The sequence below is a fragment of the Bos javanicus genome, chromosome 10, assembly GCF_032452875.1.
Source record: "Bos javanicus breed banteng chromosome 10, ARS-OSU_banteng_1.0, whole genome shotgun sequence".
Lineage (NCBI taxonomy): Eukaryota > Metazoa > Chordata > Mammalia > Artiodactyla > Bovidae > Bos > Bos javanicus.
In genome coordinates, this window is record NC_083877.1 from 102,172,345 (window position 1) to 102,197,259 (window position 24,915).

Here is a 24,915-nt window from a genome sequence, read left to right on the forward strand (position 1 = left end):
GTGATGGGACCAGATGCCATGATCTTCGTTTTCTGAATGTTGAACTTTAAGCCAACTTTTTCACTCTCCTCTTTCACTTTCATCAGAGGCTCTTTAGTTCTTCTTTACTTTCTGCCATAAGGATGGTCATCTGCATATCTGAAGTTATTGATATTTCTCCCAGCAATCTTGATTCCAGCTTGTGCTTCTTCCAGCCCAGCGTTTCTCATGATGAACTCTGCATATAAGTTAAATAAGCAGGGTGACAATATACAGCCTTGACGTACTCCTTATCCTATTTGGAACCAGTCTGTTGTTCCATGTCCAGTTCTAACTGTTGCTTCCTGACCTGTATACTATCGTCATTACAAAATAATAATTTTTCACCCTTCCACACTTATCAGTCAGCACCAGACTGAGAAGAATCCTCCCTTCTTCCTACCTATCACCAGACTCTTCATGGATTACCTTTTTTTCAATGAGTTAAAATTCATTCTTGCCCTGTTGACCCATATTTGGTCAGTGGAAACAGCTTCAAGCTGGCTTCTCTACCCTTCAGACAGAACTCCTTCATTTTCTCTCTTTCCTTTCTAAGCACTTCCTTGCTTTCTCTTAATTGGCCTTGATTCCTTTTAATGGGAAATGGTATTAGAAATCAAGACTGGGTGTCAGTTGTGCTCATTGCTACTGGCATATCTTGCCTTCTAGGCTCTTTCATGGACAGAACTAGGAAATAAATGCTTATATCATTTTATATATAGGTATGCACACACATATTTAAATCTGCTATGCAAATACTTTCATTGTATAAGAACTTATACTGTACAAAGACATGTTTTACACATCTGTGACATGCGTGTTTCAAAATATTGGCAGGGATTCTTCATTCAACTGGTGTATGATCATTTCCTTACAATCTCCAACTGCAAGAATTATTTGTGTGTGAAATTATTTGAGCTTATTTCTTATTCACTAGTTTCAGTCAGTCAGTTCAGTCGCTCAGCCGTGTCCATCTCTTTGCGACCCCATGGACTGCAGCACGCCAGGCCTCCCTGTCCATCACCAACTCCCAAAGCTTGCTCAAACTCATGTCCATTGAGTCAGTGATGCCATCTGACCATCTTATCCTCTGTTGTCCCCTTCTCCTCCCGCCTTCAATCTTTCCCAGCCTCAGGGTCTTTTCCAATGAGTCTGTTCTTCACATCAGGTGGCCAAAGTATTGAAGCTTCAGCTTCAGCATCAGTCCTTCCAATGAATATTCAGGACTGATTTCCTTTAGAATGGACTGGTTTGACCTCCTTGCAGTCCAAGGGACTCTCATGAGTCTTCTCTAACACCACAGTTCAAAAGCTAGTTTAAGTCACCACAAATGAACTAAAAAGCATATAGTCAATTTACAGGAAGTACAAGAGTAACGAACGATCTAACTCTGAATGATGAAACCCAAATGTTACAGCGTTGAACGGATGGAATGTGAAGCACATCAACAATGCCCATGTCCCCAGATGATTGACATGCCATCACTAAGCCACTTGTCCTCAAACAACCTGAGAACTCACCTCCCTGTGTCCTCCAATAAGTATCAGGATGTCGGCAACTACAGGATACCTGGTGGAGCTGAAGCAGAAAAGAGGCTAAGAAATTTAAGGGACCGGGCCCTATACCACTTTCCTACCGCCTTTTACCACTGGGAGTAAAGGCTGGGATTGGCCAACATTTCCACGGTGTGAGGGGTTCTGAGCTCCGCTTCTGTGTGCTACAGCTCACTGGCGCATGCTTCCACGGTGTGAGGGGTTCTGAGTTCTGCTACAGCTCAAAGAACTGTATTTTTACTGTGACCGCAAGTAAAATTGAAATCGAATCTAAAATTGGGAACAAACGTATACATACTTATGGTCTAAGCCTACTTATGCAATATAAATTACAAGTAGTTATATAAACAATATAATTTAAGGCTTACAAACCATTCTATCCGTGGCTCCCATTTTTTATTCAGTCTGAGCTCTGTAACTAAATATTCAGTGCTCATCATTCAGAGCTTTTTGCACCTCTTTAGATGAAACTCACTGTCCAGCACACTCCTCAGGAAGACTCCCTACGTAAGGTACTTTCTGGGTTCCTGAATACTCAAAACTTTTCTGTAGTTTTAATCTTAAAGCTGAATATAACTGACTCACACCTTCTTTCCTTAAGCTCCTTTAAAAGTAAAAAAAGTTGCTCCAGTGTTGCCCTGATGCCACTTTTGAGAAGTCTGACATCAGCTAATATTCCTACCATTGTACGATTTAGTTCATCTTTTGGACTGAAGCTCTGAGCATGTCTCTTTAAAGTGTAATAGCATTACTAGGATATGTCTCAGAGCTGATTAGTTTTTCCCAGTACCCAGTGGTCATTTCCACATGTAGACTCAAGTCTGCTTTTATTTTTGGAATTATATTTCTTAGATGGCTTAGTTTTATCTTTAAGAACGCCAGTTGTACACGTGACAACTTTGTCTTTCACGTCAACTACTTTCTCTCAGGCCTCTTTTTCTTTCTGTATCTAACTTGAAAAAATTTGCGTCCTTGCTTTTCTTTAATACTTATTAAATTTTCAGTTTGATCTATTCTTACTTCAGGACTTGGTTATTTAGTCTTCATTTCTGACATGATTCTGTCTTTTTCTTCATTTTTCCCCCTGAGTTCAATCAACTCTCACTGCACTTCATTCTGTTTTCTGGTCCATTTCTTTCTTAATTTTTGAATATTTGATTCAAGGTATTTTTTCAACATTACCAAGGCTTCCTTTTTTTTGGCTATGCTGTGCGGCATGTGGGATCTTAGTTCCCCTAGTCGGGGGCTGAAGCTGGCCTCCTGCAGTGGAAGCAGGAATGGTAGCCACTGGACCACCGGGGAGTCCCCCTGCTGCTTTTCTAAAGATATTTCCTCAGTTGGGAGCACTCATTCCAGCTTTCCTTCTGCATAATGTGGATTCAGGGGAGACTCTGCACCACCTGGAACATTAATTTGCATTTTGTTTTATTTTCACAGAAGCTCTGTATTCCTTTTTTCTGCTCCTGTGCATGTGAGGTACAGGTTTCCTCAGTCAGCTTAGTGAGGATCACTCTGTTTCATGGCTGATGGGGAGGGACTGTGGGCAACTTTTGCTTCCGCAAGATCTGTAATTTTCTCTGTTTCTTTTTTCTCTTCACTGGCCACATTCCCAAGGTGACTAACCTTTCCATATTTATTCTCCTCTAGAAGCAAAGCTTCTTTAACACTGCCCTTCTGATCCTGCTCACTTTCAAGCCCTTTTCCTAAGCCAGAGCCAGGGCCTATCAAGTCCTGGTGCAAAGCAGTATTTTTGCACATGCTGTTGACACCTTCTCTTTCTGAGGGTTACCTTTTGCCTGTGTTTTGTCTGTTTTCTGTTTCTCTGTCTTTCTCTTTCAAGAGTCTCTCAAGATGACCTTCCCCCTCCATCCCCCACGGGACTGCGGCAACAGGAGCTCCACTGGGATTCGCTGCGTTTTCCCACCCGACTGTGATGTAACCTGAAGATGATGGCTTCTCCATCTCCCAGCAAAGTTGGAGGTGCAGTCACAGGTGGTTTTATTTGAGCTTCTTGCTGATATGGGGGTTGGCAGGGGTGGGGGGCAGTATATGGAGATTTGGAATCAGGCAACTGTCATTACCAGACAGAGAATATCTATTCTTGTTCACTGTTAAAAGTATCATTTCTGGAGTTTCAAAAAAAACAACAAAAAATCCTCAAGGCAAACAAAGTTTCCAGCTTGGTCTGCAAGTCTCTCAGAGGATGTTACGTAAGTTTAAAACCCTTCAACCCCACCTCCACCTGACGGGCAATGGAAAGTTAAATGCCACTACCCTTTCTATCTTAAAAAGTGATGGATTATTTGCGGCTTCACAGTCTTAAAATTTTCTGAGGTAAGACGTTCCCTAAAGTAAATTTTATCACTCAATCATCTAAATTATATCACAGCAAGGTATCACCCTAGTGGCTGAAAACAACAGTTTCTCACTTCTCCTGCATGGCCGTTGAGGGTCGCCCAGGGTTCTGTTCCACCTCTTCTTTACTACGGTACCCAGCATCACAGAGAAACCACTGTCTAAAGTACCAAGAGCTGAGGAAACAGAGGGATAAAGTATTTGAAGGGCGTCACACTGGCAGTTAAACGCACAAGTTAAATGCCTTACACGGAACCGCCGATCAATTTTGTTGGCCAAAACTGGTCAAGTGATTCTATCAAGCACAAATGGACCCACCTTGTGCCAGAGGAGAACCAGAAATCTGTGTAACAGAAGCTTCATCTTAAACCTGAAATATTCCTAAATATTTCTGCTAACTGCAATAAGCAAATGTACTTCTTAGCATGAGAAAACTAGCTTGACTCAATATTAAAATCAAAGAAATCACATTCTAATGAAATTCAAATAACAGTAAATCTAAATAAGATCTGTCAAATATATGCAATATTTTAGTTGGCTAAATGACAGCAACTAAAATGCCTTAATTAGAGCTCTCATCAAACAAATTTAGCTGTGGCCAAAGCAAGTTATTGCCAACTTTAAATTATGGAAGATGACTGTGTCCATAATACCCTTATGAACAGAATCGGCCCGGATTTTAGTAAGTAAAAGTGTTAGTCACTCAATCATGTTTGACTCTTTGCAACCCCACGGACTGTAGCCCATCAGGCTCCTCTGTCCATGGAATTTTTCGGGCAAAAATACTGGGGTGGGTAGCCATTCCCTTTTCCAAGGGGTCTTCCTGACCCAGGGATCAAATCTGGTCTCGCACACTGCAGGCAGATTACCATCTGAGCCACCAGGAAAGCCTGGATTTTTATTAATAAAAGGAACAACAAATATGTGCACACTTAGGCTTCTGTTTATATACTCAGATGCTTCTCTAAATCAGGTCTCCCACACTGCAGGTGGATTTTTTACAAGGCCGAGCCATCAGGGAAGTCCAAATATATATTTAGATGTTGTTAATTTACCTTCTTTCTTAGCATGAAAACACCAGCACAGCTGATGGGGTGGTAAATACAAAGCAGGGCATGTGTCTAACCTGTGCTCATCACAGCTCTCTAACTTGGCTTACACACCTGGGAGATAAAAAGGCAAGTTTTAAAGTAGCTACAGTATCTGAACAACACTACACTGATAAGTATAATCATTTTTTAAAAATTCAAGGACATCCATAGTGAAAGATTAACCATAGAAAAGACTTACTTGTTCTTTGTTGTATGCCTGTAAGAGGACCTTTTAAAGGAATATTACAAGAATAAAAAATTGAACACCCATATGTTCCTCATGGGAAATGACATAAAAAATTCAATTTTGTTTTCCCATTATTTGCTTTATTATTGCCTTCCATTTTCTATAACCATTAAAATGTGGATAAAACATACTAGCTTTTAAAAAGTAGGTTTCCACTATATGAAGCTGTCCTTATTTATTATATTGAAATTGACTCTGAAAATAATGGGAAAATAAAAAATATTAAAATTTCACAAAGAAAAGAAGTAGTCAACAGCTAAGCAAGAAAGTATATCTGTTAAAATACATTTTAATTTAAAAAATGAAAACCCAGAGTGTACTTTAAAATGTTTATTCTACAAATATCTAACCAGTTCTAATTACGCGTAGGCACTGCGTAGAGCTATCTAGAAGAGCAGTGGCCTAGAATTTCACTGTGTAGGTTAGAACTCAGGCACCAGCTCCAGCTGCGCATTCTCAGACAAGCTGCCTGACTTCTCTCTCTGTGCCCCTGTACCTACATCTGTAGACTGAGGACATTAATAGTACTGGTCCTACAGGACCTGCTCTGGGGATAAAAAAGGGTTAAAAAAAATTCAAAATCCTTAGGAAACGCAGTATTTGGTCCAAATGAGATACTGTACAGATTAAACAAGACATGAATGTATACCACTTAGAATGATGCCACGCAGGACTTCCCTGGCGGCTCAGTGGTACAGAATCCACCTGCAATGCAGGAGATGCAGGTTCGTTCTCCCGGGTCACAAATATTCCCTGGAGAAGGAAGTGGCAGCCCACTCCAGTATTCCTGCCTGGAGAATTCCATGGACAGAGGAGCCTGGCAGGCTACAGTCCATGAAGTCTCTAAAGAGTCAGACACGACCGAGTAACTAAACAACAACACAGATAGGAAGTGCACAATGGACACTGACTGTTGCTAAGAGTCACTGGAAAGAAATCATCTACTGATTTCCAAATTCAAGAGAGTAAAAGTGTTCCTACATCCTAGTCTTCCAAAATAAAAACATGCTCCCAAACAGTAAGGTAAACAAGTAATGCTATCACACATATGAGAACATAATCAAGACATTTGAAGATCAAAAAAATCTTTAAGATCTAGGGGAAAAAAAGGATTAAGCACATCATTCTCAAGATGACAGTGAAGGGAAGTCTCACAACGACAATCACACAGTAGCTGAGAGTAACTAGTCCACATGGATGACAACAGAGGGCTCAGAAGGAAAGTCTCCAGGAAAAAGGGTTGTCTCATCTACAGAAAATCACACAGAAGAGGAATTCACAGAGCTGCTAAAACAGGTGGGGGCACTTAGAGACTCAAAGAAAAGTAACTGAATGGAAAGACGGGGGTAATTTAACTCTGGGGAAAAAATTTATACAAAGAAGGAAACAAAAACAAAAAACAAATACTTGGCTCAGCTATGAATATTTAGACAGCAAGTAAAGACTGAATATGGGTTCAACCAGAACCGTAACTTCATTAGGTGAAAGTGAAAGTGTTGGTCGCTCAGTCGGGTCCGACTCTTTGCTAACCCATGGACTGCAGCCCACAAGGCTCCTCTGTCCATGGGATTCTTTAGGTAAGAATACTGGAGTGGGCTGTCATTTCCTTATCCAGGGGATCTTCCTGACCCAGGGATAGAATGCGAGTCTCCTGCATTGCAGGCAGATTCTTTACCACCTGAGCCACCAGGGAAGCCTGTTAAACAGTGAACAAATAAATAAAGGAGGTCTAAAACTGCCGACTGAAGAGCTGCACAGTGCCACTTCTCAATTGGCAGACCATGTTACAATAGAAGAAAGCAGAAACCAGAGATGGAACTGCAGACGAGGGTCAGGGGCTGCAGATCTTACTTTATAGTCTTATCTGACTAAGTACATACATGGATTACTTTTGATAAAATTTTTCAAATTAAATAAAGAGTATTCATCAAGTCCTCTTTATGGCAGATACTATATACAGGTCTACTCACCACCATTCTCAATCACCATTTCCCTTGTCTTGAGAGGCTGAGAATACATATTCCATTTCACAGCCGCCCTTGCAAAAGGATGGCCACGTGACGCTGCATAGCCAAAGCCAAAAACACACAAAAATGTCTCCTGAGGAGGATTCAAATCCTACATAGGAAGCAAACACCTCACAGACGGAAAGTCTCTTCCTCTTGCCCCACATTCCTGTCTGAGTCTGGACGGTCAACGTCAGCACAGAGCACAGAGGTCACGCGCTGAGGCCAGCGGAGCAGCCAGCAGGAGCCTGGATGCCCAGGGGCGCGGGGAGGCCTCGCCACATGCTGTCTTCTTTTCAACCTTCTTTACTTAAACCACTGACGCTGAGTCTTCTCTTACCAGTTATTATAAGAGGACCTGGGAACCAGTCTTCTCATGCTAATTATGATAGGCACTAGGAAACCAAGACGAAGAAAACAACTCCCCCAAAGCTTATTACCTAACAAAGTAAACTTTGCCAAAGAAGAACCATAATACCCAATAAAACGCACCGCTGTCAAAATGTGGGGACGTCAGAGGAAGGAGAGATTATGTCTAGCCGAAACACGCGGGACAGCTTCCACGTCTGCCATGGGGCCTGCAGAACTGAGCGAGTTTTAACAAAAATGTCCCTTCCACATTAAAGAACTACCACACAAAACAAAACAAAAATAAAGAACTACCACACAAAACAGAAACAGACTCTACAGATGAGGAAAACAAACTCGTCGTCACCGAAGGAGCGAGGGAAGGAAGGAGGGACAAATTAAGGGTATGGGATTAACTGATACGGGCTTCCCTGGTGGCTCAGCAGCAAAAAATCCGCCTGCCAACGAGGGAGTCACAGACTTGACCCCGGTCAGGAAGGTGCCCAGGGGAAGGACATGGCAACCCCTCCAGAATCCTTGCCTGGGACATCCCGTGGTCAGAGGAGCTGTGGGCTAAGTCCATGAGGTCTCGAAGAGTCAGACGTGACTTAGTGACTAAACAACACCAACACTAACAGATACAGACTACTGTGTATAAAGCAGATAAGCAGTGAGGATACACCGCAGAGCACAGGGAAGTATGTCCTAGTATCTCGGAGTCACCTCTGAAGGAACATAAACTGTAAAAATGACTGAATCCTATGCTGTACACCTGAACCTAACACAATAGTGTAAAGCAACTGTACTTCAATTTAAAAAAGAGAAATAGCACAAGCAAATATGAAGGGAAAGTACTGAGAAGTTTCAAGTAAAGCAAGTGCTCCTGAGCTAAAAAGACCTGTTTTCTAATCTCAACCACATAAACTACCAGACTTGTGACCTTGGGGAAGATACTGTATTGAGTTGGCCAAAACGTTCCTTCAGGTTTTTCTGCAACATCTTATGAAAACCCAAACAGACTTTTTGGCCAACCCAATATCTGTGATAGAAAGACAGAGATTCTCGGATGACTGTTGTAGCATTATTCCTGATACTTTACGTACACTTTTAAATTTTCTAGTCTATTCCATAGTTTAAATAATTTTTTTAACCACACAGGGATCAGATTCATCCTTTAACACAGTACAAAAAAAAAAAAAAAAAAAACAGAAAAGACAGAAAAACAGGCAGATAATTTAAGGCAGAAAGAAAGTAATTGAAACAAATATAAAATAATCTTATTAATCTTTTTAAGTCAACTAACTGGGCTTGTTACTAAAAAAATAAGGACAGTGGAATTCACTCCACTGTGCATTCCCTCAAATATCTGAGTATCTATCATGTTCCAGACTACTCTAGGTGATCAGATTCAATTGTGATGAACAGACAGAATCTCTGTCCTCATAGAATTTTAATGCCAAAGCAACAGGGGAATAAAAAAATGTTTCAGACTAGCCAGTGGGAATATTAAAACCTTAACAACTAATGTTAAGCACAGTGGCTGCTACTGCTAAGTTGCTTCAGTCGTGTCCGACTCTGTGCGACCCCATAGACGGCAGCCCACCAGGCTTCCCCGTCCCTGGGATTCTCCAGGCAAGAACATTGGAGTGGGGTGCCATTTCCTTCTCCAAAGCATGAAAGTGAAAAGTGAAAGTGAAGTCGCTCAGTCGTGTCCGACTCTAGCAACCCCATGGACTGCAGCCTACCAGGCTCCTCCATCCATGGGATTTTCTAGGCAAAAGTACTGGAGTAGAGGCCCGACCAAACACATAAACGTCTGAAAGATTTCTATACTGTTCTAGCAACACTGAGAAACCCAGAAGAGAAAAAAAATTTTACTCTGAAAAGTTGTAATCTAGAATTTTAAAAGATAATTTTCATGTGGATTTACAGTAATACATGCCAGTCTCAAAAGCTTATCATTTCTGCTAAGACGGAGCCTTGCTCACACTAACCCAGAAGTCACTGTTCAGCACACGCACTCACCCAGAGTCCAAGTCCAGGCCCACATGCACCTGGGACTGACCTCAGGGGCCTCCCCAGATACGAAGAAGGCAGCTCATCACAGCACATTCACTGCCCAAAGACAACACAGTTCTTGGAACCCCACCCAGATAATTTTATCTAAAACCAGACAGCAGAGAAGCGACGAAATGCACTGGAAGCATCAAGAAGGGAAACAAGAGAAGAAAAGAAGCGAGGGAAGAAAAAGAACGTGCTTACAAAAGTAAAGGGTAATTCTAAAAGGCACAGCAGTCCAGCCACTGAGGACCAGATCACCAACAGTCTCACATACCTTCCGCACTGCTATCTAAACAGCACAATAATGTTGTTCAGTCACTTTTAAAAGGGTTAAATTATATCCAAAATGCTGTCTAAGAAGTTAGGGACACAGAGCATGTAATCACAGAAAATGGGCTCCTTTCAAACAAAGAAAAGCAATCCAATTAAAAAAAAAAATTTTAAGTAAGGGGGTAAATGACAGGGCAGTTTCACAAAAGAGGGAAACCAAATGGTCAACAAATCTTTTATATTTTTGTTTTGCTTCATTTTTATTTACATTTTTCAAGAATTCTATTAAGCCTATCAGTATTCAGGGAAATGACACTGCAAAAAGAGAGACTATTTTACCCCCATCAAATCAATTTAAAAATGTAAAACCAAGAGGCGACAAGTAAAATGAACTCTCGTGTCCTGCTGGTGGGACTATGAGCCAGTACAATCAATCTGGAAAGCAGTTTGGCAACACTGAATAAAATAAAAGCTGTGCAGACCCACAGAGCAGTGGTTCTATTCCTAGGTATACACTATAAACTCTTGCACATATATAAGTGGACACGTAAACAATGCCACAGACAAGATCGCTGCATGACAGAAAAAATTAAAACCCTGAATATCCACTAACAGGACAATGAATAAAGACATTATGATATAATCATACAGTGGAACATCATAGAGTAACAAAAATAAATTGATAAAAGTTACAGATGGCCACACAAACAACTCTCACTTTTAATGCAGCAATGAAGGATACACATAATAGGCCTGCGTATGTTTGTTAAGGATGTGTATATTATATGATGTCGTATTTATGTAAAGAGATCCCTGGAAGAGGAAACGGCAACCCACTCCAGCATTCTTGCTGGGAAAATCCCATGGACAGAGGAGCCTGGTGGGCTATGGCCCGCAGGATCGCAAAGAGCTGGACACGACAGAGACTGACCGCACCACACACGTAAAGAGAAAGACATGCAAAATATTATTACGCACTGTAATTTATGCACATATACTTATGTTGTAAAAGTATAAAAACACAACTGGGATGACAAAAACTACATTCAGGATAATGGTTACATAAAGTTTCAACTGAACTAGTAACAACTTCAGAGAAGGCAATGGCAACCCACTCCAGTACTCTTGCCTGGAAAATCCCATGGACAGAGGAGCCTGGTGAGCTGCAGTCCATGGGGTCGCTAAGAGTCGGACACGATTGAGTGACTTCACTCTCACTTTTCTCTTTCCTGCATTGGAGAAGGAAATGGCAACCCACTCCAGTGCTCTTGCCTGGAGAATCCCAGGGACAGGGGAGCCTCATGGGCTGCCGTCTATGGGGTCACACAGAGTCAGACACGACTGAAGTGACTCAGCAGCAGCAGCAGTAACAACTTCTTGAAAAAGACAGACATGGGGGCTTCCTAGTGGTCGAGGGGCTGAGACCCCACACTCCCAGTGCAGGGAGCTGGGGTGCGGTCCTGGTGGGGGCAGGAGCGCCAACACGCAGCATGCCAGAGTGCCGCGGCTCGGCTAAAGGCCCGCACGCTGCACTGAAGACCCTTAATGCCACAAGGAAGACAGAGATCCCTCACGCCTCAACTAAGACCTGGCACAGCTAAGTAGGCAAATAAACAAATGATACATACATTAAAAAAAGAAAACCAGATACGAACCCAACATCACAAAATAGTAAGATCAGATAGCACTAGCGGGCAGGTTCACGAGTGTCTGCTCTCCACACACACCAGAAAAAGACCCGTGCTTTTAAAACTGGCCTCTCTAACAACTACAGAATCCGACAGTTCCTGAAAACAACCCTCACCGTCATCGCCCTTGTCCTTCCACCCCCACGATGGGAAATAAAGAAATGAGTACGTCAAGGCACGCTCTTCTCAGACAGGGTGAAAAATCAGCCATAAAGACACAAAGGTTCAGGCAGGGCAGTTGCTGGAGTGCAGACGTCTAGGTTCACAGCCAGCTTTGCCACCTGCAAGACGTGTGAGCTGGCTCGAAGCCCCTACCCTGGTGTCCTCTCAGTCTGCAGCACACACAGGGTCGCTGGCGGTTTAACAGAACATACAGGTAAAGCGCCCACCAATCTCATACCACTGCTAACAGTGATCACAACTGAGGTAATGCATGGAAGTCTCAGGACCAGTCTCAAGATCGAAGTGGTCTGCTCACAAGTCTTTAAAAAAATTTTTAATAAGATGGATATTTATTACATTTTTTAATTAAGGCATAATTGATTTAGAGTGCACAACACAGTGATTCAAAATTTCCTAGATTATACTCCGTGTACTCGTTATTAAATACCACTACTACTTGCCCTGTGCTGTACAACACATCCTTGCAGCTTATGTATTTTACACACAGTAGTTTGTGCCTCTTAAGCTGATACCCATCTCCTGCCCCTCCCCGCCCCTCTTTCCACTGGGAACCATGGGTTTGTTCTCCGTATCTGCGCTCACAATCTTTTGAATGGCTTACAGGGAACATTGCTAAGAACAGTAGGGTCAAATGTCTTCTTGTAATGTCCACCTGAAACCAAAATGTTTCCAAAGAAATTACTTCATAGTTCTAGTGCCATGTGGCTTGCATACCATTTCTTTTGAAAAGAGCAAATACATAGTCAAAATACAGACTAGCACAATTCAAAAATTATCACACAATTAGAAGAACTAAAGAAAATCATCCTGCAATTAAAAAAACACTGGAAAGAATACTATTCCCTATGGCACACAAATATCAGACGACTATCTATTATGTTCCCTTTGTCTTTTTTCCTTTTTAGTTTCAGAATATAAAAACCAACAAATCCATTTTCTGAACAAACTCATTTACAGAGGCAAATTTCCCATCTGACCTGTACATGAGTGAGCTGATGCACTATGCCTGTTTACAACACCTCTCTATAGAGAATTCTGAATGAGATAGGGGTTGTTTGGAATTCCTACAATGCAGTCCTACAGATTTCTTTTTAAATCTTTAAAATCCTACTTGATTTTTGTATCTAATAATCATGGCCCATAATACCAAATGTAGAACAAATGGGTTAAGTGGACCCCTCGGTCTGAGAAGAAATAGCCCTCGTGATAAAAATGTTTACAGTTGGACAGGAAAAAAGAACAAATTTGTATCAATAGAATACTTACTAATTATTAGGTAAAGGGTCTTCATTTCCACATACCTAGTTTTCTTAAGGATGTACATCCATATTGTCAAATTCTTTATTTCAAAACCAATTCAAAAAAAGCACAGAGAAATTATCCCTCAATTAAAAATAAATAATTTTTTTTAAGCAAAAGCAAGATCTTTACACGGTGCTAAAAACTGAGCAGAAGATGAATTTTGACACTCCTATTTCCAAACTCAGTCAGGTAACCCAGTGCTGTGCACTTAAGAATCCAATTTTGTCTTTTCCGCTGGTATGTGGAATTTCAGCCACATGGCACCCAAACACATCTTGTATAGCAAAAAGGTAGAAAGTCACTTGAATATTAAAATGATCCATTAAAAACTGTAATTTGGGGTCAACTATATTCTTCTACTTCTCTGTATATACATTCTACTAATTTTTGAGAGTTCGATATTGAAACTCCAACCAAAAATCTTAACTTATATACTTAAAGAAATAATGGTAATATATAGTTGAACTCGGAGAAGGCAATGGCACCCCATTCCAGTACTTTTGCCTGGAAAATCCCATGGCTGGAGGAGCCTGGTAGGCTGCAGTCCACGGGGTCGCTAAGAGTCGGACACGACTGAGCGACTTCGCTTTCACTTTTCACTTTCCTGCACTGGAGAAGGAAATGGCAACCCACTCCAGTGTTCTTGCCTGGAGAATCCCAGGGACGGGGAGCCTGGTGGCTGCCGTCTATGGGGTCACACAGAGTCGGACACGACTGAAGTGACTTAGCATAGCATAGCATAGCATAGCATAGTTGAACTATATGGAATCTTGTTCTGTATTTTCCAAGCCTCCTATAAATGTACTATCATAGTTTCATAATTTAAAAAAATTAAAAAATTTTTAAACCCAGTAATTTTGCAGAATCTTTTCATAGATATTCTTTTTTTAAAAAAAAAGAAACCATGAATCATTTCAGATTCTAGACTTTTAACTATTCAGCAATATTAGAAAAAGTATTTATTAAAGATATTTCTATTTTCAAAAGTCAATCAATTAACATTCTAAGCTCTGTGGGAAAAAGTGGTAATCTTATTATCTTAAACTTTAGTATTATGACGACAGAGGATAAGATGGTTGGATGGCATCACTGACTTGATGGACATGAGTTTGAGCAACCTCTGGAAGTTGGTGATGGACAGGGAGGCCTGGCGTGCTGTAGTACACAGGATCACAAAGAGTCAGACATGACTGAGCGACTGAACTGATTATAATATAAACCTGATCATTATTCATAGTTTTTTACTTATCTTCTTTTAAAACTAAAGTTCACTATGATCCAAAAATATTCACATTATTCACAGTGGATAGAGCTGACTTCCATCCACTGACTGTGCTTCTATTCTGTTTTAAATAAATTAATCCAATTAGTGGGTGCCACTATGTATCACAAAAAAGAAATACAAGGTTTGCTGCCAAGAGACAGTCACAATTTGATGGGGGAGGGGAGACAAGTATATAATTACAATGCAATAAAACACCTGCAATTAGAGAGGCGGAAGGTCAGGAACACAAGGAAGCAGCAAGTACCAGAGCCTGGGAACCGGAAAATGCCAAGGAAGAGAAGGTGGTGGAGCCTGAGCTGAGTCTGTAAAGAACGGAGAAACTTCTGGGTTAAGGGGAATGAAGGCACCAGATTCCAAATGTTCTCATATACCCTCAAGAGTAAATAAACAAAAAAGACAAAATAGGGCCTTCCCTCGCGGTCCAGCGGCTAAGACTTGGCCTTCCAGCGCAAGCAGTGCTGGTGTGATCCTTAGCTGTGGAGCCAGGAGCCCACAGGCCTGGCAGCCAGAACGCCAACACACAAAATGGATGCATGACTGCAACAAATTCAAAAAAGAATTTAAAAACAGGTCCACAGAAAGAAATAAACAAAATACACAGCACCATAAAACCAACAAAGACGGAGTGAAACCACACATGACCCACGCCTGGAGCAGTAGCAGGAGACAGAACTCTACAAGCTTCCAATGACTGGTGACTGAAAAACGGACCCCATTGAGCAGAGTTCCCACCAACCCCACAGAAAGTCTGCAGGTTTAAAGACAGGGAGGGACACTTGAGAGCCACTGAAAAAGAGCAGGGGGAGACAAAGCAGAAGCATGCCCAGAAAGGCCCAAGGATAAGACTAGAATGCTGCACACTTTGCAAGGGCCGGCTCGAAAAGAGGCTCGAGAGCCAGTGGATCCGACAGAAATCAGGCACGCACATCTCCGGAGGGCAGACCAGCAGGGGAAGGGGAGGCGCCTAGGAAACTGGCAGTCAAGGGAAAGGACCGAGAGGAGGGAAGGCGAGGGTCCCACCAGAGAACAGGCGCACCCTCCCCGCCCCAGCACCTCCCAACAAGCGCGGAGGGCGGAACTATGGAATTCTCTAAGAAGGGGTGAGCAGATATGCAAAAACGCAAAAAGCAGGCCACGGACACAGAAAACTACTGTTTAAAACAAAATCAGAAACTGCTAATAAAAGCATCGCCACTGACGAACCCGTCCCCCTCCAAAAGAAAAGCCACAAAGCTGAAGAAAACAGTAACACAACACTCCGAACTGAATTTAAAATCTTCACACAAGTACTAGAGATATGAGGAGGAAAAAAAAGTCCTGAAGCAGAAACACAAAAACTAAGAACAGAAATGAGCAAACAACCAAAAAAACGACCAAAGGCAACAAGAGGTGATGAACTCAGAAAAGAAGCAAAAACGAAACAGACCGTGAGGGGAGCGCCCCCAGAGCGAGGTACAGGGCAAGGAGGGCTCACTGCAGAGGGGGGGACACTCCCGGCACCCTGCAGACGCGGGCCTAAGGCCCGGGCGCGCTCCCGGCACGCCGTAGACGGGCGTCTCTCTAAGGGCCGGGCGGGCTCCCAGCACCCTGCAGGCAAGGGTCTCTCTAAGGGCCGGGCGCGTTCCCGGCACGCCGGAGACGGGGGTCTCTCTAAGGGACGGGCGCGCTCCCGGCACCCTACAGACCGGCACGCCGTAGGCGGGGGTCTCTCAAAGACCTCTGCGTGCTGGCAGGGGGGCTAGCTCCCGCAGGAGGAGGCTGGACAAGCCCCCTGAGGCCCGCTGATGACATCTTCAGAGGGGAAAGGCAGTACATCAAGGGAGAAGAGACCTGCTCTGGCTTCAGATGAACTCAGAACTCCAGCTCCACCACTGACTAGAGTTGAGCTAAGCAACTATCTTTACCATTCTGGGACTGGGTGGACGGATGGACGGATGAACAGGTAGGTAGACGGATGGCTGGCTAGACACACAGACGCACACACCCCAACACAACAGCTGCACTTGTCTGACCCTGCTGCTGCTGCTGCTAAGTCGCTTCAGTTGTGTCCGACTCTGTGCGACCCCACAGACAGCAACCCGCCAGGCTCCCCCGTCCCTGGGATGCTCCAGGCAAGAACACTGGAGTGGGTGTCTGACCCTAAGCGCCTCCCAAAAGGAGAGCATCTGCAAAGACCTGTCAACAGGCCACGTCATCAGAAGGAGAAGAAACGGAGCTAAAAGGCAGAGACCGGGAAGGGGCAGGACAAAGCAAGCCGACTGCCCTGACACGCTCACCACCACGGGGACACAGACACTGACACGCTCATCACCACGCGGACACGGACACTGACATGCGCACCACCACAAGGATGCTGACACGCTCACCACCGGAGGGACACTGACATTGACACACTCACTGCCATGGGAACACTGACACACTCACCACTGCAGGGACACGGACACTGACACACTCACCACCACGGGGATGCTGACACGCTTACCAGGCAGGGACACTGACATGCTCACCACCACGGGGACACTGACATGCTCACCACTGCCAGGACACGGACACTGACACGCTCACTGCCATGGGGACACTGACACGCTTACCAGTGCAGGGACACGGACACGCTCACCGCCACAGGGACACTGACATGCTCACCACCGCGGGAACAATGACACTGACACACTCACCACCGTGGGGACACTGACATTGACACACTCACCACCATGGGGACACTGACACTGACAAGCTCACCACCGTGGGGACACTGACACACTCACCACCGCAGGGACAATGACACTGACACACTCACCACCGTGGGGACACTGACACTGACAAGCTCACCACTGCCGGGACGTGGACATGCTCACCACTGTGGGGATACTGACACGCTTACAACTGTAGGGACACAGACATGCTCACCGCCATGGGGACACTGACATGCTCACCACCATGGGGACACTGACACGCTCACCACCACAGGGACACTGACACAGACACACTCACCACCAGGGGGACACGGACAGGGACACGCTCACCGCCACTGGGCGACTGAGCTCCATGGCACCAAAACGCAGGGACGACTGGAAAGCACTGGGCCCCTTCTGTGCAAAGCCGGGGAGAAGCGTTTCTCCACGGGGTCCTGCCCTCTTCTTCGGTTAGGGCCGCCCTCGGAGAGCACTAACTTCCAGCTAAAGCAGCTGCGGTGCCCTCCTACTTGTATCTCCCGCAGGGTGGACCCTGGAGAAGCCCTGGAGCCAAAAGGAAGTGATGCATACTAGAGGAAATGGGAGCACGCTGAGGCAGACCCTGCCCAGTGAAGGCAGTCAAGGCCGGGACAGGAGAGCCGGGAGAGGCTGTGCAGGGATGCTTCAAGGGCCGCTGACGGGACGCTCAGATGCCTTCTGCTGCCATTAAATCGGCCACCGAATGGCGACATGCAGGCCGAGTCATCACGCGCGCACCTGGAACGCACGCCGGGTTACTCGGCAGCCACACCCAGGGAGCTGGAGGATAGGTAAACGGGTCACTGGGTCTTCAAGGAGCTGGCGCGGCTGCCGCCTGACAGTGGCAGGGGAGAGTTTACTCTGAGCTTGAGGTCTAACTGGGAGTGTTCCTGCTGCTGCCCCTCTAGGGAACGGAACTAAAGCGTCTGCAGCAGCAACTGCCCAGCAGGGCAAGGCAGCCGAAGGCGGAGCTCCCTCAGAGACGACGGCCTAAATCACACAAGGCCAATGCCGTCCTGGCGGGCGGTCCATCACTCTGCTCCATCCCAGGGCTGGGTGAGCCAGGGCACCGTGAATGCCACTCTGGCCCCCGGTGGTAATTACACCCACCTCGCCCTGTGACACTGTTACACGGTGACACCGTGTGGCCCGTGTTCTTCCAGAGCCCCCCGTTTCCATGGATACAGGGAAACCCAGGTCCACGGAGGCTCTCCTATGACACTCGGGCAGTTTCCTCTCACCTGGGCGTTCTGAATTACCTGAGAGGATGAGGTGCTTTGTGTGGACCCTTCTAAAGGAGAAGAAGGCGATGGCACCCACTCCAGCACTCTTTGCCTGGAAAATCCCATGGATGGAGAAGCCTGGAAGGTTGCAGTCCATGGGGTCGCTAAGAGTCGGACATGACTGAGTGACTTCACTTTCACTTTTCACTTTCATGCATTGGAGAAAGAAATGGCAACACACTCCAGTGTTCTTGCCTGGAGAATCCCAGGGACGGGGAGCCTGGTGGGCTGCCGTCTACGGGGTCGCACAGAGTCGGACACGACTGAAGCAACTTAGCAGCAGCAGCAGCACAGGAGAAAAGGAAAGATATAAACATCTGAATGCAGAGTTCCAAAGAATAGCAAGAAGAGATAAGAAAGCCTTCCTCAGCGATCAATGCAAAGAAATAGAGGAAAACAACAGAATGGGAAAGACTAGAGGTCTCTTCAAGAAAGTTAGAGATACCAAGAGAACATTTCATGCAAAGATGCTCTCGATCAAGGACAGAAATGGTATGGACCTAACAGAAGCAGAAGATATTAAGAACAGGTGGCAAGAATACACAGAAGAATTGTACAAAAAAGCTCTTCACGACCAAGATAATCACGATGGTGTGATCACTGACCTAGAGCCAGACAACCTGGAATGTGAAGTCAAGTGGGCTTTAGAAAGCATCACTACGAACAAAGCTAGTGGAAGTGATGGAATTCCAGTGGAGCTACTTCAAATCCTGAAAGATGATGCTGTGAAAGTGCTGCACTCAATATGCCAGCAAATTTGGAAAACTCAGCAGTGGCCACAGGACTAGAAAAGGTCAATTTTCATTCCAATCCCAAAGAAAGACAATGCCAAAGAATGCTCAAACTACCACACAATTGCACTCATCTCACACACTAGTAAAATAATGCTCAAAATTCTCCAAGCCAGGCTTCAGCAATACGTGAACTGTGAACTTCCAGATGTTCAAGCTGGTTTTAGAAAAGGCAGAGGAACCAGAGACCAAATTGCCAACATCTGCTGGATCATCGAAAAAGCAAGACAGTTCCAGAAAAACATCTATTTCTGCTTTATGGACTATGCCAAAGCCTTTGAATGTGTGGATCACAATAAACTGTGGAAAATTCTGAAAGAGATGGGAATACCAGACCACCTGACCTGCCTCTTGAGAAACCTATATGCAAGTCAGGAAGCAACAGTTAGAACTGGACATGGAACAATAGACTGGTTCCAAATAGGAAAAGGAGTACATCAAGGCTGTATATTGTCACCCTGCTTATTTAACTTATATGCAGAGTACATCATGAGAAACGCTGGGCTGGAAGAAGCACAAGCTGGAATCAAGATTGCTGGGAGAAATATCAATAACCTCAGATATGCAGATGACACCACCCTTAGGGCAGAAAGTGAAGAGGAACTAAAAAGCCTCTTGATGAAAGTGAAAGTGGAGAGTGAAAAAGTTGGCTTAAAGCTCAACACTCAGAAAACAAAGATCATGGCATCCCGTCCTATCACTTCATGGGAAATAGATGGAGAAACAGGGGAAACAGTGTCAGACTTTATTTTTCTGGGCTCCAAAATCACTGCAGATGGTGATTGCAGCCATGAAATTAAAAGACGCTCCTTGGAAGGAAAGTTATGACCAACCTAGATTGCATATTCAAAAGCAGAGACATGACTTTGCCAACAAAGGTCCGTCTAGTCAAGGCTATGGTTTTTCCAGTGGTCATGTATGGATGTGAGAGTTGGACTGTGAAGAAAGCTGAGCACCGAAGAATTGATGCTTTTGAAGTGTGGTGTTGGAGAAGACTCTTGAGAGACCTTTGGACTGCAAGGAGATCCAACCAGTCCATTCTGAAGGAGATCAGCCCTGGGTGTTCTTTGGAAGGAATGATGCTAAAGCTGAAACTCCAGTACTTTGGCCACCTCATGTGAAGAGCTGACTCACTGGAAAAGACCCTGATACTGGGAGGGACTGGGGGCAGGAGGAGAAGGGGACGACAGAGGATGAGATGGCTGGATGGCATTACTGACTCGATGGACTTGAGTTTGAGTGAACTCTGGGAGTTGGTGATGGACAGGGAGGCCTGGCGTGCTGCCATTCATGGGACTGCAAACAGTCGGACACGACTGAGTGACTGAACTGAACTGAAGGATCCAAAAGTCAAAAAGTGTGTTCTCCAGCCTCATAGAATAAATCCACTCCAACACGCTCTTCTCTGAGACTTCTGGTCTCAATACTCTGCCAAGGCAGTTCCTGCTTATTTACCTACTCTTTGTAGGTCACAGTCACGTCCAGACTCCTAGAACCATCCCAGAAGCGTGTTAGGAGGAGGCTGCCGGGATGTTAAGTCCTGAACTGTGACCAGAGCACCCAGGTTGGTGAATTCTCCCCTCTCTAGCCTTACTACTCTGCCACGCCCGCTCCAGCCCCTTCAAGACCCCCGGCCCCCGGCACCCCCCGCCACCCCCATGGGTGCACACTAGCCAGGCCCCTGGCTACCAGCCTGAGTGTCCTCTCCCTGATCAGACCATACCACCAGTGTGTCTAGCATCTGTTCCGGGGACAGTATGAGAGGCGTCCACCTCAGAGGGACCAGCGCACGAGCTCCGGGCGAGCAGGCTGCTCCCCGCCTGCCTGTCCCGAGGACGCGGGCTCCGGGGCACGACACTCTCAGGCTCCTGCGCTCGGCGCCCCATCTGAGGGCTCTCTGCTCATGGGGCCTGGACCTCAATTCTGAACACCTACTAAGGGTGTGCAGGAGAGGCTGACCCCTGAACCGTAAAGAGTAAGGAGCTTACACGGGGGGCTGACCTTGCACAGCTTTGAGAAGCAAACAGTCCGTGTGAGCCTGCTGCGCCTGCACGTGGAGCTGGGCCTAAAGACAGCCGGGCAGGCCGCTGGAAGGAAGAATGGTTGCGAACGGGCAGAAGCCGAGAAATTGGAGTCCCAGAGACACGCCAGGGCTCCCAAGCGCACGGGCGCCTATGACATCAGCTCTGCCCACTCTGGCGTGGGCTGCCCGGCGGGGCACTCCGCCTCTCGCCTCTGGGGTCCGCATGCTCGCCCAGCCAGTTCCCACCAGGCTGCTGAAACGTGAGCAGGAGTCAGAAGCCTGGGGCAGAAACTGAAAATGTGCAGCATCCGTGCCTGAAATTAGGCACCACCAACTCAAAGGGCATCGAGGCCCACAGGAACTGTTTTTCACCGCTACACTGGACTCCAGCGAGGGGCAGACAACAGGAGCGAGAGGGCCAGAGAGGCCAGACATAGTCCCAACCATACACACAGTGTGAGAGCCAAATGAGACGCGCAAGACGCTCAGCAAAGGACCCAACACAGAAAGCTCGGTAAACGACAGCCATCACTTTCGGTCAGACACTGAACTAAGATCCCGGCAGTGGCAACGCTGAGCCAGAAATGAAGGCGCCCTTTCAGAGACGGAGTTGACACACTGGGGGAAGGAACCGGTAGGTGGGCAGGACCCAAGGCAGAGGACGTCCAGGATGCGTCTAGCTGGGGTCCAGGCAGGTGGGAAATGTCCCTAAATAAACCACGGCCAGCTCTGGAGGAAGAGGCAGCCTTCGAGCTGAGCGTGAGTGGGCCCCGAGGGCTGCCCAGCTACCTCTTGCTCGGCGGGTACTTGGGAGTAACTGGTAAGGAACCCCAGAAAGAGATCCAAGCGGAAGAGAGAGACTCAGATGGTAGTTCAAGCTGTGATACTTGATTTCCCAGAAAGACCGTGCAGAGTTAGAAGAAAGAGGGCTGACGGCAGATTACCAACATTTAAGGGGCAAGCAGAGGAGGCCAGGGGGAGAGGGCGGCGAGGTGGTCAGGGATGGGCGCGACCGGGGAGAGCAAGGCCACACCGAGCCCACACTCGTGTGCCGACGGCCCTAATGGGCCGAGGAGGATTAAACGGAGGCTCTTCCCAGATTAGGAGAACAGGGGGACATGAGTAACTGCAGACAGCGCGCTTCTTGGGGGCATCAAAGACTGAACAGGAGATAAAGCCACAGCAACAGCTGGTATAAACTGCTCTTTCAACATCTGGTGGGAAAGGGAAAGATAGCAAAAACTAGAGGGCCACAGAGGAATTTTTTTCCCCTGATAAGATGGTTCAACCATGTGGGAAGAGGAGCCTGAAGACCAGGGCGAGTGGGGAAAATGGGGCAAGTTCTCTGAGGAAGTGGAATTCCTCAAACAGAGGCGTGAGGCGCCACGGGACTCAGTCATCCTTATTTAATACACCTGGGTCTGCTCTCAATCTACCACCTGGGAAGTACAGATGTAGCATCTATTTTACTGTGACCAGACCAACGAAGTTGTAACAGAACTTTTCTTGTAAAACCTTGCCTTTTCTTACTCAACGCTGCAAAAACATAAGCTTCTTGGACTAATTTAGCTTCATTCAAAAGGTGACAATTGTATGCAGTGAGAAAAAACTCGTTCTCTGCTATTTCGGTTCTTTTTTTTTCTTTTTGTTAAGGGGAAATAAATTATTTATACAACAATTTACAAGATAAACTCTAATTCTGGGGGTGTCCAGCATGTACAAAACCCTGAAACCTAAACATCTTGACCCCTCGTCTGCAGAGTCAAGTAGTCTGATCCTGGGGACGACGTGAGAGCTAGCGGCTAAGCTGAACAGCCAGCACACTAGGTTCCTTTTAAGTGCCAGGTGGTAAGCTGTTCTGAAGCTGTTTAGATTTGTGGTTGGCCCTCAAACCATCTCTCTGGACAACATTCTGCTGGAGGCAGAACAAAGTTATATTTAATATCTGTGTACTTTAAAACAATGCTGCCCACTTTTCTCTTATTGCCGGGGTCACTTACCCTCAAGACTCACTGTGCTTTCAGTGTCTAAAACAGCAGTGTTTACTTATCCAGCTGATTCTGGAATTACATGATGGAGCCAATGTGAAAACTGAGTCAATAAGAAAACAAATGCTCGTAAAGCAGTAACAAACAGCCTTTTTTCCCCCCAATACATGTACCAAATAAATTTAACTTAGAAGAACGGAACTAAATATAACACTTCAAAAGTAAGAAAAAGAACATTATGCTTACGAAGAATTTTGGCATGATCCAGAAACCACGTCCAGAGAACGACCTCTGTGGAGAGCGCAGAGCGCGTCTGGCCGCACCCAAAGCCTTTCTGTATGTCCTTCACCTGTCTGTATGTCCTTCTGCAACGCTCTCCTATAAACTTCCGTCTGAAGCGTGTGAATTCTGTCTACTTTTTGCATGTTTCTCCATATCTAAGAATTTTTAAAGACCAGAAGAACAATTTTTAAAACAATAAAACTATTTTTCTCTTCTTGAATAAAGAACTGCCCTTCCTCACAATTCATAGAGAAGGGGGAAAAGCATGGCCTGGAAACTCCCGTGTCCTCCTGCCACCAAATCGACAAAAGAATCTGTATCCAGTCCCACTTCTCATCACAACATAAGCGATGAGGGCGCTTCCCTGGTGGTTCAGTGGCTAAGAATGTGCTCCCAGAGCAGGGGGCGCAGGGTCGACCCCTGGGCAGGGAACTAGAGCCCACACATGGAAACTGAAGACCCCGTGTGCTGCAACAGAGACCGTGGGTGCCGCAACTGAGACCCAGCACTGCCAAAGAAAGAAAGAAATTGTGTTCAAAAAAAAAAGAAGCAACGGGCCTTCTCAGTGCCTTCAGTTATCCCCTCTTTCTGTGTATCTTCAGTAGTTCTCTCTCTCTTTCTCCCTATAATGGACTCACACTAAACGTATTCTAGCATCACTCCTCTTAAAATAACAAAACATAGCTGCCCCAGCGGAACCCCTGGCGAAGTCTCTCTCTTTAATCCCCTCTGGAACCAAGCCTCTTCAAAGTTTCCACTCGCAGACTTCCCTGGCGGCACAGTGGATAAGAATCCGCCTGCCAATGAGGGGACACAGGTGTGATCCCGGCCCGGGCAGAGCCCACGTGTGACGGAGAAGTGAAGCCTGTGCCTCACAGCTGCTGAGCCCGTGCTCTAGAAGCCTGTGCAGCGAGGGAAAGCCCAGCCAGCACTGCCAGATATAAATTAAATCAATAAATAAAGCAGTGTTGTACATGTAAAAAAAGTAATTTTTCTAAGTACTCACTTGCATCCACTCCTCAATCCATTGCAATCTGGCCTCCCCCTCAAACCTCCACTAAAATTGCTCTTGATAAGGTCATCAGCTGCTCAGTCGGCTCTGACAGGCCCTCTGAAGCACCTTCTCTCCTTGCCTTCCTGGCATCACAGCTCTCCGAGGTCTCTCCCACCCCCACCCGCTCCCGGCCGTTCCTCCTTTGCATTCCTTCTTAGCTACTCCTTTCTTACCCATCGTCTAAATTCTAGAGTTCTTCGAGGCTCAGTTCTGAGTCCCCTTCTTCTCTCCATTCTACAAGCTTTCCTGAGATGATCTCATTCACAACTGGGCTTCCAAAGCCATCTACATCCCAGTGATGCTAGAATTTTCACCTGCAGCCCAGACACCTTCGCCGAGCTCCAGGCCCACATCCCACTGATGAAAGAAAGCACAA

At 45.7% G+C, this 24,915-nt stretch overlaps 1 protein-coding gene across 4 annotated transcripts in view; it reads right to left on the reverse strand.

The window, feature by feature from the left end:
- Positions 1-24,915, reverse strand: part of RPS6KA5 (ribosomal protein S6 kinase A5) — a 219,661-nt gene that overhangs the window by 182,004 nt on the left and 12,742 nt on the right. The window contains exon 1 of one of the 4 annotated variants that reach the window (XM_061429708.1): positions 23,450-23,606. The exons of 2 other annotated variants lie outside the window; for them this stretch is intronic. Coding sequence is in view for 1 of the 2 variants with exons in the window: in XM_061429706.1 (XP_061285690.1) it covers positions 7,235-7,283 (49 nt within the window). In the remaining variant the exon portion in view is untranslated. Of the gene's footprint in view, positions 1-7,234; positions 8,790-23,449; positions 23,607-24,915 lie in introns of those variants that run through there. One more of the 4 variants, XM_061429706.1, reaches the window with a different exon arrangement.